At 41.0% G+C, this 15,738-nt stretch overlaps 1 protein-coding gene across 8 annotated transcripts in view; it reads right to left on the bottom strand.

Moving 5' to 3' along the window:
* tenm3 (teneurin transmembrane protein 3) overlaps positions 1–15,738 on the bottom strand; it is a 297,565-nt gene that overhangs the window by 118,278 nt on the left and 163,549 nt on the right. For 7 of the 8 annotated variants that reach the window (XM_016463794.1, XM_016463787.1, XM_016463801.1 and 4 more), the window contains one exon: positions 14,225–14,431. The exons of the other annotated variant lie outside the window; for it this stretch is intronic. In XM_016463794.1, the coding sequence (XP_016319280.1) occupies positions 14,225–14,431 (207 nt within the window). The remainder of the gene's footprint in view (positions 1–14,224; positions 14,432–15,738) is intronic. 8 annotated transcript variants of the gene reach the window in all.

Here is a 15,738-nt window from a genome sequence, read left to right as displayed (position 1 = left end):
TTTCCTCAATGCTCATTTTGTAAACCTTTCCTCCTGAAAGAGGCTTTACAAAAGGAAAGTCCTGAGTCGCTCAATGGGGAACGTGCATCAACGTCCATCAATGTCTCTTTGCTGCGTCCGCTCACAATGGTGGAGTTGAGCGAAGGGGGCGCAATGTAGTCAGACAAGAGTTGCGTGTTGTGGGGAGGAAGAGAGGTGAATGGCTAAATGGGGTCTAATAGAGCTGTGAGAGGCAGAAAGCCAAAGAAGGACTGTGTTTTTGAGACAGACTGATGGTGGTACTTCCATTCATGAGGCTAATGAGACTGTTTATTTACGTGACATACCTTGTGTGGCTAAAATGGGTGAGGGGAAGGGAGAGGTTTTGTTCTTTTAGCTACGATGCAGGATGGCAAACAGAGGAAAGGACAAGGTGGTGTTCCCCAGAGTCTGTGATTAAAGAGAGTGGTATCATCTCTGATATCTAGAGCACAACTGGGCTGAGGCTAAACTCACTGTAGATGTAGCTGGCCACCAGCTCCACTGCCCTAGATTACAAAACAAGCGCTCGACTTAAAGGATTAGTTCAGCCAAACATGAAAATTCGGTCATCATTTACTCACCCTCATGTTGTTTCAAACTCATTTAACTTTCTTTCTTTTGTGGAGAACAAATTATAAATATATCAGTGCTGTCAAACGATTAATCACATCCAAAACAAAAGTTTTTGTTTATATAACATATGTGTGTGTACTGTGTATATTTATTATGTATATATAAATACACACACATGCAGTATATATTTCGAAAATATTTACATGTATATATTTATATTCATATAATTTATACAGGTGCATCTCAAAAAATTAGAATGTCGTGGAAAAGTTCATTTATTTCAGTAATTCAACTCAAATTGTGAAACTTGTGTATTAAATAAATTCAGTGCACACAGACTGAAGTAGTTTAAGTCTTTGGTTCTTTTAATTGTGATGATTTTGGCTCACATTTAACAAAAACCCACCAATCACACACACACACACACACACACATATATATATATATATATATATATATATATATATATATACAAAAACATTTTTCTTAAATATATACATGCATTTGTGTATTTATATACATAATAAATATAAACAGTACACACATATGTAAACAAAAACTTTTATTTTGGATGCGATTAATTGCAATTAATAGTCTGACAGCACTAAAATATATTTTTAAAATACAGTTCATTGTCGTCTGTGCAATTACAATGACACACCTTAAGAGTATTTAAAAAAAGACTCATGTGACTCGTACTTTATTAAAACTCTTTTAATGTCATACAGTGCTTTATGTGATAAAATACCAAAATCATATAAAGAACGATTTTAAAGAATCATGAATAAAGTCATTATTCACTAATAATCAATCAGATCAGTTTTGTGAACATTTACATTTAACTCATTAAAAGTCACTATCAGGACATCATTATTTGTCCCATGACTTAAATTTAGGTCTGTTCCTCTCATAAAAATATTGTATGGTTTCAGTAGACTTGGAATAGAGTACATAAGTCACATTGACTATGGGTTTGTAAATTGATTGAATTTCTAGTGAACTATTCCTTTAACAAACATATGTCATAAGAGGGAGTGATTTTGAAGTTTTGGAGCTCCTGGACAGGCAGAGTTGTGCATTTTCACGGACTGTTGATGGAGGCATTTGAAGAAATGAAGACTGAGACGTCATGTCAGATGTGTTTTGAGTTGTTCTCGCTCATTCCCTCTGGAGGATGCCTGAGAACATCACTTTTTTAGAAATGAAGAAATGAGAAGTTCAGTGTGCATGTCTGGCATTATGATAAGTGGGATTACGCTCTTTCCTAACTGAAAGGCCTGTAAAATGTCAGCTCTCTGTCGTCAATATGTGTCAAGATGCTAAATTGACATTTCAAAAGCGCACCAATCATTGAAAGCTAAAACTGTCATTCGGAGGGCTTGACAGGAATGGAAGGAAAGGTTATTTGTCAACAATGTGGCGGCCTGTCATGTTTCACCTTGCAGAACTTCGCTCGTTTTCATTGGCGGGGGGATTAATGCAGACCGCAGTGGGGAGTGGGCGGCCATGCAAAAAGCTGAGTGACATATCAAACTCTCAACTTCCTCACAGATAAACACATTACACAAAGATGATTCGCATCACTGGAACACAACGCAGCCAGACACACAGTGTCAAGTCTTCTCTCAGATGCGCAGATCACAGACGTTTGGACACATATTTTTATATTAGTTTTTATAACTGTATGAAGTGAACAAAACTACAAAATAACACAGATGGGAATAATGTAGAGAACAACTATATATATTATTTAATCAAATTTAAAATTAAAGTACAGGAAAAAGCATATGTGCACAAAACCCCCCAAATATTTATGTAGAAGTTTTCATGTATGAAACTATTTTTACCAAAATAAAATGAGATAGCTTTGATCTTCAGGAAACTTCCTATTTTGCATTGTGAAACCCTGTGCTGCACAATGCGAAATGTTGGAGTTCTGAAAAAAAAAAAACTCTTCCTAGACTAAACAGCTCCCAAAATCTATTTTCAGAGGTGTTATTCTAGCCCTAACCTAACCTCTTTCCAGAAAAAAGCACTGTTTGAGCGAACGATGCTTCTGATCTGCATCCAACCCTGATTCATCAACTTTTACAGCCCCATTGGACCGTTACTGCCCCCCATCTGGAGCTGGATCACACTGAACGCTCTCATGTTCATTCTCCAGCAGGCACTGATGTGGTCGGCTAATTTAAACTGTGGCCAATACGCCAGATTTCTCTTCCTATTCACTGAGAAAACATGGAGGCAGCGAGGAGAATGGAAGTTAGAAGCCAGAAAGCGAGAAACAGTAGGGACTTAAGCAACCCGCGTGGCGGAGTGAGCAAGGCACAGAGTTGGAGGCCTCCGTCGGCCCCGGTAAATGTTATTGGAGTTCCTGTGCTATAAAATTGCTGCTTTCATGCCCACTGCACCTGACAATAGCATTCCGTGTGCGAGAGAAGAGGAGCCCCACAGGCCTGGTGACCCGAGGCTCAGTTTCAGAGAGTCTGCACTATGGTGCGCTGGCAGCTTCAGCAGGCCCCCTGGCTGGCTAATTGACAACAAGAGTCTATGTTGGATGGGTTACGCAGACGGAGGGTAATCGCTCTCGACGGACATAGCTCTTGTTCGCTGTCTGTCTGTCTATCTTACTGATGCGTATTCTGCATTTCAAGCGGGTCTTGACCCGAAAACAACAGAATAGGACATGCTTATTTTATAGGCCCTTTTCTCAACCTTTATTTTTATTCTCACAAAGAAAGGCAAACCAGGAGGTGCTTTGGGAAATGATCAGGCCATGAATCACATAATTAATTAATTTATATATATATATATATATATGACATTTCAAAAGCGCACCAATCATTGAAAGCTAAAACTGTCATTCGGAGGGCTTGACAGGAATGGAAGGAAAGGTTATTTGTCAACAATGTGGCGGCCTGTCATGTTTCACCTTGCAGAACTTCGCTCGTTTTCATTGGCGGGGGGATTAATGCAGACCGCAGTGGGGAGTGGGCGGCCATGCAAAAAGCTGAGTGACATATCAAACTCTCAACTTCCTCACAGATAAACACATTACACAAAGATGATTCGCATCACTGGAACACAACGTTGCCAGACACAAAGTGTCAAGGCTTCTCTCAGATGCGCGGATCAGACGTCACATCTAATGATGTCACAACAGGACAGGCGGCAGAAAGGAGCTGTTGGACAAGATAGACGTTTCTTTAGAAATAATGGCCAATAGAAGCTTCATGCCCCCTCAGATTTCTGAGCAAAGTGGGTTATTAATTAATTAAACTTTTTAATAATTAAAAAAAAAAACCCATCTCACCTAGCATAACAAGTGAGCAAAGAATATCATGTTGCCATTAAAAAAAAAAACTATTAAGGAAAAAATGTAAAAAAATCATATACATACTTTAATACAACAAACTTGCAGACTTGCTCAGTAAAGGTACATTCTGTCCTGGGTTGAACAAAGCTCTTTGAGGAGCATGTTTACATCTGAGGAGCATGATTGCTGGCAGTGAGAGTGATTGTGAAGGACAATAAACAGGGAGCATGATTCACATGAAAAGCTTTCTTTCTGCTGAATGAAACTGGAAAAAAGAGAACTGCTTGATTAGCTAAAAGCCAGAGCTAAACTACAACAGATGCTTGACACTAGTCTATCATTTTATGATGGGAGGCTAAAATTGGTGTTTTCCCGTAAAGGAGAGATCAAGCCTTTGCCACCGTATGCAGGCCTCTCGTCTCTTTGTGTGGGATCTGGACAGGACACCACGTCCTCTGATCAACGACCCAGACAGAATTGAAAATGCCTCTTTTGTGAAGCGTCTATGGCTGACAGGTGTGCGCGCATGTGTGCGGGCGGGTGACCGAGGGGAAGAAAGGGGCCCGATATCGGTGCATCGAAGAGAAGACACCCATTCTTCAAAAAAAGGAGGTGGGGAAAAAAGAAAAAGGTGGGTGATTCAAGGTCTCTCCTGCTGTCTTTTCCTATTTTGCCACCACTAGCGCGGGCTTCTGGCCTCTAACAGCCAATTTAGCATCAACCCCCAACAGAGAACAGCCATTACCAAAGAGTAATGAACAGAGGCAGAAGGGACAGCTCACCACTCGACTCACTCTGCAAATTTCCGACCAGTCTGTGGCACTGTGGGAGATATGTAGGCTCCCACCTTCAAAGAACTGCAGACGGTGGCTTTGAACGGTTATTAATGGTGGTGTGTCTGAGGTAAAGCAGAGGCCACTCGTTCTGGGCGGTGCAGCTGAAATTGTAGGTCAAGCGAATGGAAAGGAGGAAGCTGAGTTCCCTGTTCTTGCTCCCGCTCGTCAAACATTCGGACAGTGTGCTATTTATAAAAGATAAATATCAGCAGGTTGTGACATTTATCTGCCAGGCTGTCTATGATTTTCTGAGGGACAAAGTGGTTAAATATTGACAAACGGAGAAAAAAAAAAAGAGTATTTTCTGAAAACAAACGGAAAGCGAGGGGGAGGGAAACAAAGAAAAGTAATTACACCATTCAAAAGGTTGTAAATTTCTCAAACTGTCAAAGTGCATGTTCGTAGTGAAAGGCAATTCAAGATGTATCAACGAAGTGGAGGGAGTCTGACATTAATCCTCAGCCTCAGAGCTGAATTGCAGGTTCATAATTTGGCGTAATTCAGAGTAACAATTTCTATTCTAACCCTTTAACCCAATTTTGCTTCTCTGCTTAAGATCAGATCATTTTAAGCGGCAAGTTTTCAGTCCAATGATCCAGTAAGTGAATGCATTCAAATAATCCGTCCAAAACAACGCTAATATAAAGTAAACCAGGCAGAGATTGCAGAGAGAACAGAGACTCGCGATGCGTTTTTAGTGAATTATTAATTCACGTGTGTTCTGCTTTTAAACACGAGCTCTGTCTTATTCTGTTATTGTCTCTGAAGAATGCTAGTCCTCACACGTCGTGCTGTGTGAAGTACAGACTGAATGGATTGTTAACACAACACATGCAAACTGTTTTCTCGACTAGTAAAAGTTTTGATGGATGAAGACTGCAATCAAGGTTAAGACGTTGGAGGGATATTATTTCTTTTTTCCACTTTGATGAGTCCCCTGATATTACCACTTGGAGGTGAATTAAAGTGCAAGGTTGTGTTTCCGAGGCAATAACGCATGAGTCGCAATGCTGTATGAGATTGTATGCAACATCAAATTGAATGCAGAGCTGTGATAAACAGCTTCCCATTTGAGATGAGAAAACCAGAGGAAACATATTTGAAAAGTGTTACCCTTTCAACAACCTCAGGCCTATTGTCTTCCATCTACCGAGGCTATGTTCGTGGAATATTTTCCTTGTGTGGTATTTGTCTTTTCTGCACTAATTCAACAGGTTTAGTTTGGCTCACAGTGACCAGCCGGAAGCTCATGAATACCCACGGCGAGTACGCTCAAGGTTAGGGGTCGCTCAGGCAGGGTGATCATTCACTAGCTGATGGGCAAGCTAATCGCTAGCTGTGCGACAAAAAAACACGAAAACACCTTTCTGTCGGGAGAGAGAGAAGCCGCAGCGTGTGAACGCGCCGCCATCCTTGGTGATGTCAATTTTTAATACAAATAGTCACAGACCCCTCACCCAATAAACATACTGGGTGCCAGGATGTCTGCGAACGACCCCAGGCCCCTGGTTAATATTGGCAACCACGACACCTCAGCCAGACCAGATAAATTTTACGACCTAAAAGTATGTAGAGAGAATCTTTCAATTCTCTCTAAAACAGACACATATTGCTATAGGAAACGACTCCTTTCATTAATTCATAGACAAATTTCTCTATGACCTTCCTATCATGCATATCCCCAGGTCATTGTGTATGATTACTATCTTCTTGTATATGGTCTTTTGTATTGTATACTGTTTTATGCATGCTTATGATAGAAGGACTCGTTCATGTAATCTTACCTATACAGTGTTTAGTATCTATGAATTCGTCTTCTGATGATCTAAACGAGAGTGTATATTATATGTTGGTACATAGGCATGTACATGTACATGTACATTTTTGCATCAACACCCAGTCTAATTACATATGCAAATTACCATGTTCAGAGACAAAGAGTCGTAAACTTTCCCTCCGAAAGTCACCATTGACTCTTTGACTCCCCGGAGGTGTGATCTCTATAGCAGATAAAGCTCTCACATCAGTGACCCGCCTCAGTTAAATCTGCGGTTCTGTTGGATTCTGAGAAGATGAGGATGTGAGCTAGAACGCTTCTCTGCACTAGGCTTCGGCCTTGTCTTTACATTCACCAAAGATCCTAGGATCTCAGCTGACGTCTCTCTTAGCTCTTGTCCACTTTCCACTGGGAATAAACTCCCAATCACCATCAAGTCAGAACATCTTTGAACGTCTCCAGTGTGACCATGCTCTGAATCACATATGAAATCAGTCCAATAGATGGGCGAGACGTCATGGGCAGGTGACGTTGCGACCAGGAAGCTATAAAAGCACGCGCGGTGGAACCGGCGTCAGCTTTTTGTAATTCAGCAAGCGCTCTGTGTGTGTGTCAGTCGCTATCTGTTTGTGAGTCTTATTTAGTGTTGTTTGTCCACTTATAAGCTCCATTATGCCACGCTTCAGCAAAAAGAAGCATTTGGGCGAGAGCAGACAGCATTCAGGCTGTGTGTTCCTCCCTGCCCGCGCTTATTTCGGGTGGGGAAATGGAGCGCAAACGCAGACCTATTGATTTAAGAAACCGCCACTGTGTCGTCGGTGCACCAACACATGGCGACCTCTTAGGACTGGGAGAAAGTGTTTCAATGCTATAAACACAGCCACAGCTACCTCTTGGGAGGTTTCTAGGGCAGCTAGTGCGGCCGTTCCCTGCCGGTCCGCCTCTTCAGGGCACCGACCAAGCCGCTCTAGTGTTGTTTGTCTACTAATAAGCTCCATTATGTCAAGCTTCAGCAAAAAGAAGCATTTGGGCGAGAGCAGACAGCATTCAGGCTGTGTGTTCCTCCCTGCCCGCGCTTATTTCGGGTGGGGAAATGGAGCGCAAACGCAGACCTATTGATTTAAGAAACCGCCACTGTGTCGTCGGTGCACCAACACATGGCGACCTCTTAGGACTGGGAGAAAGTGTTTCAATGCTATAAACACAGCCACAGCTACCTCTTGGGAGGTTTCTAGGGCAGCTAGTGCGGCCGTTCCCTGCCGGTCCGCCTCTTCAGGGCACCGACCTAGCCGCTCTAAGTGCACCAGAGGCCAGTCTCGAGAGACTGGTTCCCTTAATAGGTCACCTGGTGGTGTGGGAGCTCCTGCCAAGCGTGTCTCATTGGGTCTTGCCCCGAGCAGGCTCTTGTTCTATCAGTCTAGTCTTTCTAGGAGATGACGCGGGTCTGAGGACCATCGTTTTCAATAGGAGACTTCAGCTTAGGGAGTCCTGATGCCATGGCTCAGGACTTCGGAGGGCAGGCCCCTCTGGGGAATTATACGGTGCCCGTCTCTCCTCAGTGCCCTCAGGAGATCGATCTGCCAACCCTGCCACCAGTGCTTAAGGGCGCAGCGGTCTCTGGCGAGCGCTTCTCTCAGTCACCGCCCGGAAACGTAGCAGTACTAAGAGGCTCGCTACCTCTTCGGAGGTTTCTAGAGCAGCTAGTTCGGCCATTTCCTGCCGGTTCGCCGCTTCAGGGCACCGACCTAGCCGCACTGATTACACCAGAGATCTCATTATTCATTATCTCAGTCTCGAGAGACTGATTCCCTTAGTAGACCTTTTTACAGTACAGTGCTGGAGCTCCTGCAGGCCCGTTTCTCTGCAGGGTTGAGCTTATGCTAAGCGGTGGATCAGGATGCTTTTTCATAGCCTCGATTCCTCTGATCTCCCCTCTCCTTTAGGGGTCAAGACTCGCTCCTTCTGAAGTTGGCCTTCGGGACGCTGCGGGATGTCCCCGCCTACTTTGTCAGGTGCCTTCCTGCATTCTGCGCCACTCCTGGCTCCTTTCTCTCGCCTTAGCTGTGCTCTTCCACACTAGGCAGGGATTGGTAAGTCTGGCCACGTGGGCATACTCGTTCCCAAAGTGTTTCTGACGCAGCTCGAGTTCCTGAAGGGGAACGTCTCCAGGTTACGAATGTAACCATGGTTCCCAGAGGGAACGATACGCTTCGTCTCAGTGCCATACTTCCAGCATCACTGTGAGCGCTTGCTTCATTCCTAGAAGCTGACGCTGGTTCTATTCTATTTGTTTTATTTAAAAAGAAACAAGTGCCTCTAACACTAGCATTCTTTATTCTTTGTCTATTCTATCTACTTGTTTTCTTTTTATTTATTACATTTAAAAAAAACTAGCTATGTATACTGCGTTAGGCAGTATCTTTTGTTTGCTTCTATTGTCCTCATTTGTAAGTCACTTTGGATAAAAGTGTCTGCTAAATGTGTGTATATATTTACTCATATTAGTATCATATAGGAGAATATAGAGCTCATACTCAAGCAGGAAAAAAAAACCCACCTCCATTTTATACAGAAGCCCAAATCGAGCACATATATGCAATTTAATCGATAAACAGTTGAACAACAGATAGATCTCACTTGACAGCTATAGTCACCATACATTTTTTTGTATGAAAAAAAGGCTTGGATGTTGCGAAGTAGTAATTTGGGTTTTTAAAGATAAATTATGATAAAGTTTGCATTCGTTGTGAACTATCCCTTTAAAAAATAAGCCTCATATACTATGTGTGTGCTTTTACTTAGACCGCATTCTGTTTTATGTGCTCCCTTCCCATCTCTCCAGCAGCTATGCTCTGAGCCTCCTCCTGTTATTGTTTTCATCTTGTGTCTTTTCAGACGCTAAATCCAGCATCACTGTGAGCGCTTGCTTCATTCCTAGAAGCTGACGCTGGTTCCACCGCACGTGCTTTTATAGCTTCCTGGTCGCAACGTCACCCACCCATGACATCTCGCCCATCTATTGGACTATTTTCATATGTGATTCAGAGCATGGTCACGATTGGGGCGTTCCCAAAGCGTTTCCGACGCAGCGTCTCGTTCCCTCGGGGAACCATGGTTACATTCGTAACCTGGAGACGTTTTTCAGCAGCCATTACTTGAGTTTTCAGAGTCAAATGATCCTTCAGATCCTTCATTAATCACAATATGCTGATTTAGTGTTAAAATAATAGGATTCTTTAGAAAATATTCTATTCATTAAAGAAACTTCAAAACAACAGTATTTTGTTAATTTTGAAAATAAAAATAAGCAAGTAATTAAGAAAGTAAATAAATAAATAAATCTGACTCTCCCAAAGCTTTTTAACGGTGTATTTATATTAAAATATAACACCTTATAAAAAGCAATCATTGAGCAATGAAGTGACTTTGGGTAAATAGCACCTTAAATCTCATATAAATCCAATACATAATTAATTAATTGTGTGATTAATGGCCTAACAAATCTGAGTGTACATATGTGTACAATTTAACAAAGTATTAAGTGTAAACTTATTTATAAAGATGAATGAAGTGCAGATAAATAGCAACTAAAAAAATTGGTATTAATACTGTCACTTGCAAAAAATAAACAATTAACAAATAAACAAAAAAATAATAAAATAAATAAAAATCATTGACCCAACTCGATTTACCCCTTCCTCCCTTCATCTCCTCTGCGTCTCCCACTTTCCTGTTCCTGTTCTGCCTGAGTTCATGTCTTTAATATGGAGTGCTGCAGACAGGAGCCGGTGCACTGACCTGCTGTCTACTCTCAGACTATTAAAACCTGGCCTCTGAGGATGTGCGCTGGAGCCTTTTTTTCAGCCTGTCCCTCTCTCTCTCTCTCTCTTTCAACCCTGATTTCAGTTTGATCTACTAAGTGTGCCGGGCAGCCCTGCGTCTCCGCAACGATCAGCAACAGCACCTCCACTCATTACAAATATCGATGATTGCTTCAAATGATGAGATGTCAGTGCTTGGAGTGCTTCCTGATCCCCACTTGACAGCCACACGCGAGTCAGCTTAAAAGACTTACTGGCGGTAAACGTGGGGTTTCCTAGTCAAGCCTGCATCGCCGTGAATCCAGATGGTTATCGAGAAAGCCCCTCACTGCAGATAAAAGCTCACCCATTATGAGTAGCCTGACACTGATCAGCTCTTTTCACTGGAGCTGCTTTTGATTAGTGCATGGATCACGTCGTATGGATGAATGGAAGGTGAATTTTCGTTAAAGGCAGCATACTGTAAACATCTAGACATGTGTGGTCCTGTTTGGGCTCAGAACTGAAGTCGGTCAACTTTCCTGATGTCAGTGCACGGAGACATAAAGTCCTATATCCTATAAAGTGTTCTTAAAACAACATACTTTCTTTATGTGCTGCAGAATGTAGGAATTATACAGAGGAGAGCCCTAAATTTAATTTGCCATGCTATTCCGCTGAATAAACAATGGTGTGCATTCCCCTCATAAAGCAAATCTAATAATCCTCATTATGGATAAATACTAGGCCAAATGAAATGTTTCTGTTTAAGGCAGGCTTTTAGAGGTAAAACTACATCAACACCAATGTCAACAACACAGAGTGAAGAAAGTGGATCTTGACAGGTCTGATGGTGACACAGGATTCCAGCTTGGTTAAAATGAACGGCGGCTCAAACAGAAGATAGTTTTGGATTGTGTGGAGCGCAATTGTAAAAATGTTTCAAATGTGTTTATAAGTTCATAGCCGTGAGATCTATTTTATCTGGCTTAATGTTGCAGGGTTGGGCCGCGGATATTAAACAGACCAAACTCTTTCAGATGAACATACAAATTAATTAAGACAGAGTTATGTGAGAACTAATATATATATATCTATATATCTATATATATATATTTGGGCTTTGCGATTTTAGTTCAATATTTTTTTCTTTAATATTTCTATTATTTAAGGGTATTTTACTAAATATTAACATCAGGTTAGATACAAATTCAGTCTTATTAAAGTATTTTATGCCACAACATGGTACTTGCCTAAAACATCATAGTGTGTAGTTAATAGATTAAATTAAGCTGCAGTGCTATAGAGACTAGAGCGCAATTATGTTGTGCTTATGTGATTGTCGGTGGCCATCTTGAGAAGTGAGAACGCTTCGGAAAATGGCTCATAAAAAGGACGAGGACGTGAATGCTTTTTACAAGTCGGAATTTACGAAAAATTACGATAATATGGCGTAAACATTTTACATGAAATTATATCAGTGAGGGGGAGCTGTAGGGAAGCGCGCAGCGAGGCGTGCAACAATATTACAACCACTCTATATCTCTAGTCATTTTAATAGGCCTATGCAACTAATTTAATATTTAGATTTGTTAAATATTGTGTGCTAGGACAAAAATTAAGTATCCTGTGGATGATCGAGGGGCACAAGAAGAATCTGGATGGGCACAAGGAGAATCTGTATGGCATTGCCCCCTAGCCCCCTTAGATCTGGCCCTGCGGCAAGGGGTGCTGCAGCATCCTCAGCACCCCTAGTTCCCGCGGCTATGTAGTTTGTTATTTTTTAAAGCCAATGTCTCACTATAGCCGACTCGAAACAAATGGGTTTTTCCTTCCATAGAACAAAAAAGCTGAATTTTTAAAGAATTCCCCCACTGTTTTCTTCCATACAAACAATGAAAGTAGATATGGACCAGAACTTTTTTTAACCCTATAAAGCCTGACATATTAAATAAATAAATAAATAAATAAATAAAATCACTTTTTTATGGAACAGTTTATTTTTATATAATATTTATATAATATTTTATATTCTATTTGTTTTATTTAAAAAGAAACAAGTGCCTCTAACACTAGCATTCTTTATTCTTTGTCTATTCTATCTACTTGTTTTCTTTTTATTTATTACATTTAAAAAAAACTAGCTATGTATACTGCGTTAGGCAGTATCTTTTGTTTGCTTCTATTGTCCTCATTTGTAAGTCACTTTGGATAAAAGTGTCTGCTAAATGTGTGTATATATTTACTCATATTAGTATCATATAGGAGAATATAGAGCTCATACTCAAGCAGGAAAAAAAAACCCACCTCCATTTTATACAGAAGCCCAAATCGAGCACATATATGCAATTTAATCGATAAACAGTTGAACAACAGATAGATCTCACTTGACAGCTATAGTCACCATACATTTTTTTGTATGAAAAAAAGGCTTGGATGTTGCGAAGTAGTAATTTGGGTTTTTAAAGATAAATTATGATAAAGTTTGCATTCGTTGTGAACTATCCCTTTAAAAAATAAGCCTCATATACTATGTGTGTGCTTTTACTTAGACCGCATTCTGTTTTATGTGCTCCCTTCCCATCTCTCCAGCAGCTATGCTCTGAGCCTCCTCCTGTTATTGTTTTCATCTTGTGTCTTTTCAGACGCTAACACAAACAAACACTCTGCTGGTGTGTTCTTGTCCTCATGCACCATGACCTCTGTGTCTTTGTTTGAGAGCCTTAGGAGCTCCAGCTGTCATCAGCATCATCTTAAGTCATTGGAGAATCAGAGGGAGTCTCTGCCGCGTCTCTCTGCGGGCGAGTGTTAACAGCCCCAGCAACCCAACTCCCTGCCGACCCTCTGATAACATCTAGCAAGTCTGGAAGTATCAAAGGCAGTCAGATGTGGCTTTGGCAGAGACCAATGAGCTCTTCTCACAATGAGAATCTGATTTGACACTGTCCGGCTCTGATCTGATCCAAACATTTCCCTCACAAATGCCAGATTGGTTTACTCTGATCATTTTATCCTAATCGAGTGCTGCAGCAATGATATCAAAACCCAAGACCGATTCACCATGGGGTCAGTTCACGAGTAAAATAAGGTCTGTGGTAAACAGAATTTGACTTGGACGTTTTGTTGTGAACGTAAACTGCACACACTCACACTCCAAACGTTCTTATGTAGTTCCTTATTAGAAACATATGTTTTTAAAAAGTAACATAACTGCTTCAAAATGAGCATTTTCAGTATGGTTGTGTGTAATTTACCACGGACCTTCAGTCTTAAAAATAAAGCTTCCAAAAGGGTGTTTTTGCAGTGATGCCATAAGAAGAACAATTTTTGGTTCCCCAAAGAACCTTTCAGTGAACAGTTCCTAAAAGAACAATTTTGAAGAACATTTTAGAAATCTAAAGAGACTTTTTCGACTATAAAGAACCTTTTCTGTATTTGAAAGGTTCCATGGATGTTTAAGGTTCTTCACAGAACCATTGATGCTAATAAAGAATCTTTATTTTTAAGATTGTTGTTCTAGTAATATTTTGAAAAAGCCATATCGAAATCCATAGCGAATTAGTCTTCCAGATTTTGACGTCCCAACTGCAGCACTCTATTCTATTCTAGTAATGTAGTTTGTAATATTTTAGGGGTTTTGTATGTTTTATGATGAACTTTGTGTGACAGTGAATCAGAGAGAAATGTAAAAATATTTATTTAGTCTGTTTTCCATTCTTAATCATTGAATAACAGGAGCAGTTTCAGCAAAACCTGACCAGAAATGTTGGAAACTAGATGAAATAAAATAATTGTAGTTTTTACTGGGAACACACAGCCTTCACGCTTTTCTTACTTCACAGACCTAGTAGGACAGAGCGAGAGAGAGAGAGAGAGAGAGAGAGAGAGAGGGTCACCTTACCATTACAGCTGTGGCTGAGGGCAGGCTGCGTTACGGGTCTATAGAGAGCGGCCGTGTACTCTTCTTCCGAATCAGAGTCCTGCGCCGCCTGCGTGGTGGCATTACTTAAGACGGAACTCTGGTTGTCATGGAGATTGGGTGAGGGTGGTTGAGAATGGGAATGCTCAGTGACTGATGGACTGGAGAGAGAGGATGGCATGGGAGAACCTAAAGAAAAGAAAACCAATTTAAACCAAAGGAAAATAAAAAAAAACTAACAACCGCAAATGAAAAGAACAAACATAGAGCAGCTACATTAAAAATTGCATTACTGTAAATAAGAAAAACTAAATATTTTTTTCTTCTTTTTAAAAATCAAGTTTGAGTGATTTTCTTGCAAATCAAAACCAAAGCACATGATCATGAAGCTGTATCAAATGCATGCATTAACATAAACGCAAGCAGCGTGAACCAAAAACATCAACTGCTACCAAACAAAAACAGCAAAGAATGATGGTTTGCAGCTTAAGCATTCTGTTTGTGATGTTTCTGCTCCACTAGCTGTGGTCGCATGGAAGTTGGAAATGTTCTCCACAGAGCCCACAATTGTCTTTAAGGCCACAGCATTGGTGAGTTGTGAGGCCGAGGAAACCACTCTCTCACACACAAAAACAAACACACACACTTGCTTTCATTGGCTGCCAAATTCACTTTATCTCCATCTTAGATTAATTTACCATCAAATCAGCCATTAAGAAATGGACGCTGGTATGGGCCTGACCTGGGCTCAGTGCCTCCACTTAGCATATAATAACAGCTTATCAGACATGGTCAAGGATCCCTGATCTGGGAGCAGTCAAAGGCAAAGGGTGAGGGCAATGAGTGAATAGTAATTAAACTGACTGGCTCTCAGCTCCCTGTCAGGGGTCTGGACACACTCATGAGACAGTGAGCAAAGTCACCTCTGCTTCCTTGGCGTGTGGCTTTGGAGTCCTGGACACAGCCTTCTAATTACCTTCGACTCTTTACATTACACTGCATTGTGAAAGAGAAATGGAGAAAGGCAAAGGACACACACATGAAAAAACAGTGTGTGTGTGTGTGTGTGTGTGTGTGTGAATGATAGTGAGAGAAAAAGAAACAGAGATGCTGAAAGAGCAGTGGAGAATTATTATTTTGTAATTATTGCAAGCTTTATTTATATATTTAAGATATGAAACACAATTACAGGCAGACCCTCTGGGAGCAGGGCTCACACCAGCCAGCCTGCCCATCCCAACCAACAAATTAAGTGCCATTAACATTATGTGCTGCCACTGATACACCACTGTGTGTGTGTGTGTTGAATCTTCTGTGCTCAGACCAACTGACTAAAGCAATAAAGTGTTCACTCTTGGCTGAACACTGATATAAAGATACACATTAAATGGCCTCTGATTCACCACTGCATTCATTACACAACAGACACGGCTGTGATTGGTCACAGTGTTCAACCACTGATAAACAACTTTCACAATCAATTAATCACAGCAGAT

Source organism: Sinocyclocheilus anshuiensis, unplaced genomic scaffold (assembly GCF_001515605.1).
Source record: "Sinocyclocheilus anshuiensis isolate Anshui unplaced genomic scaffold, SAMN03320099.WGS_v1.1 scaffold145, whole genome shotgun sequence".
Lineage (NCBI taxonomy): Eukaryota > Metazoa > Chordata > Actinopteri > Cypriniformes > Cyprinidae > Sinocyclocheilus > Sinocyclocheilus anshuiensis.
This window is presented reverse-complemented; position numbering and strand designations above follow the sequence as displayed.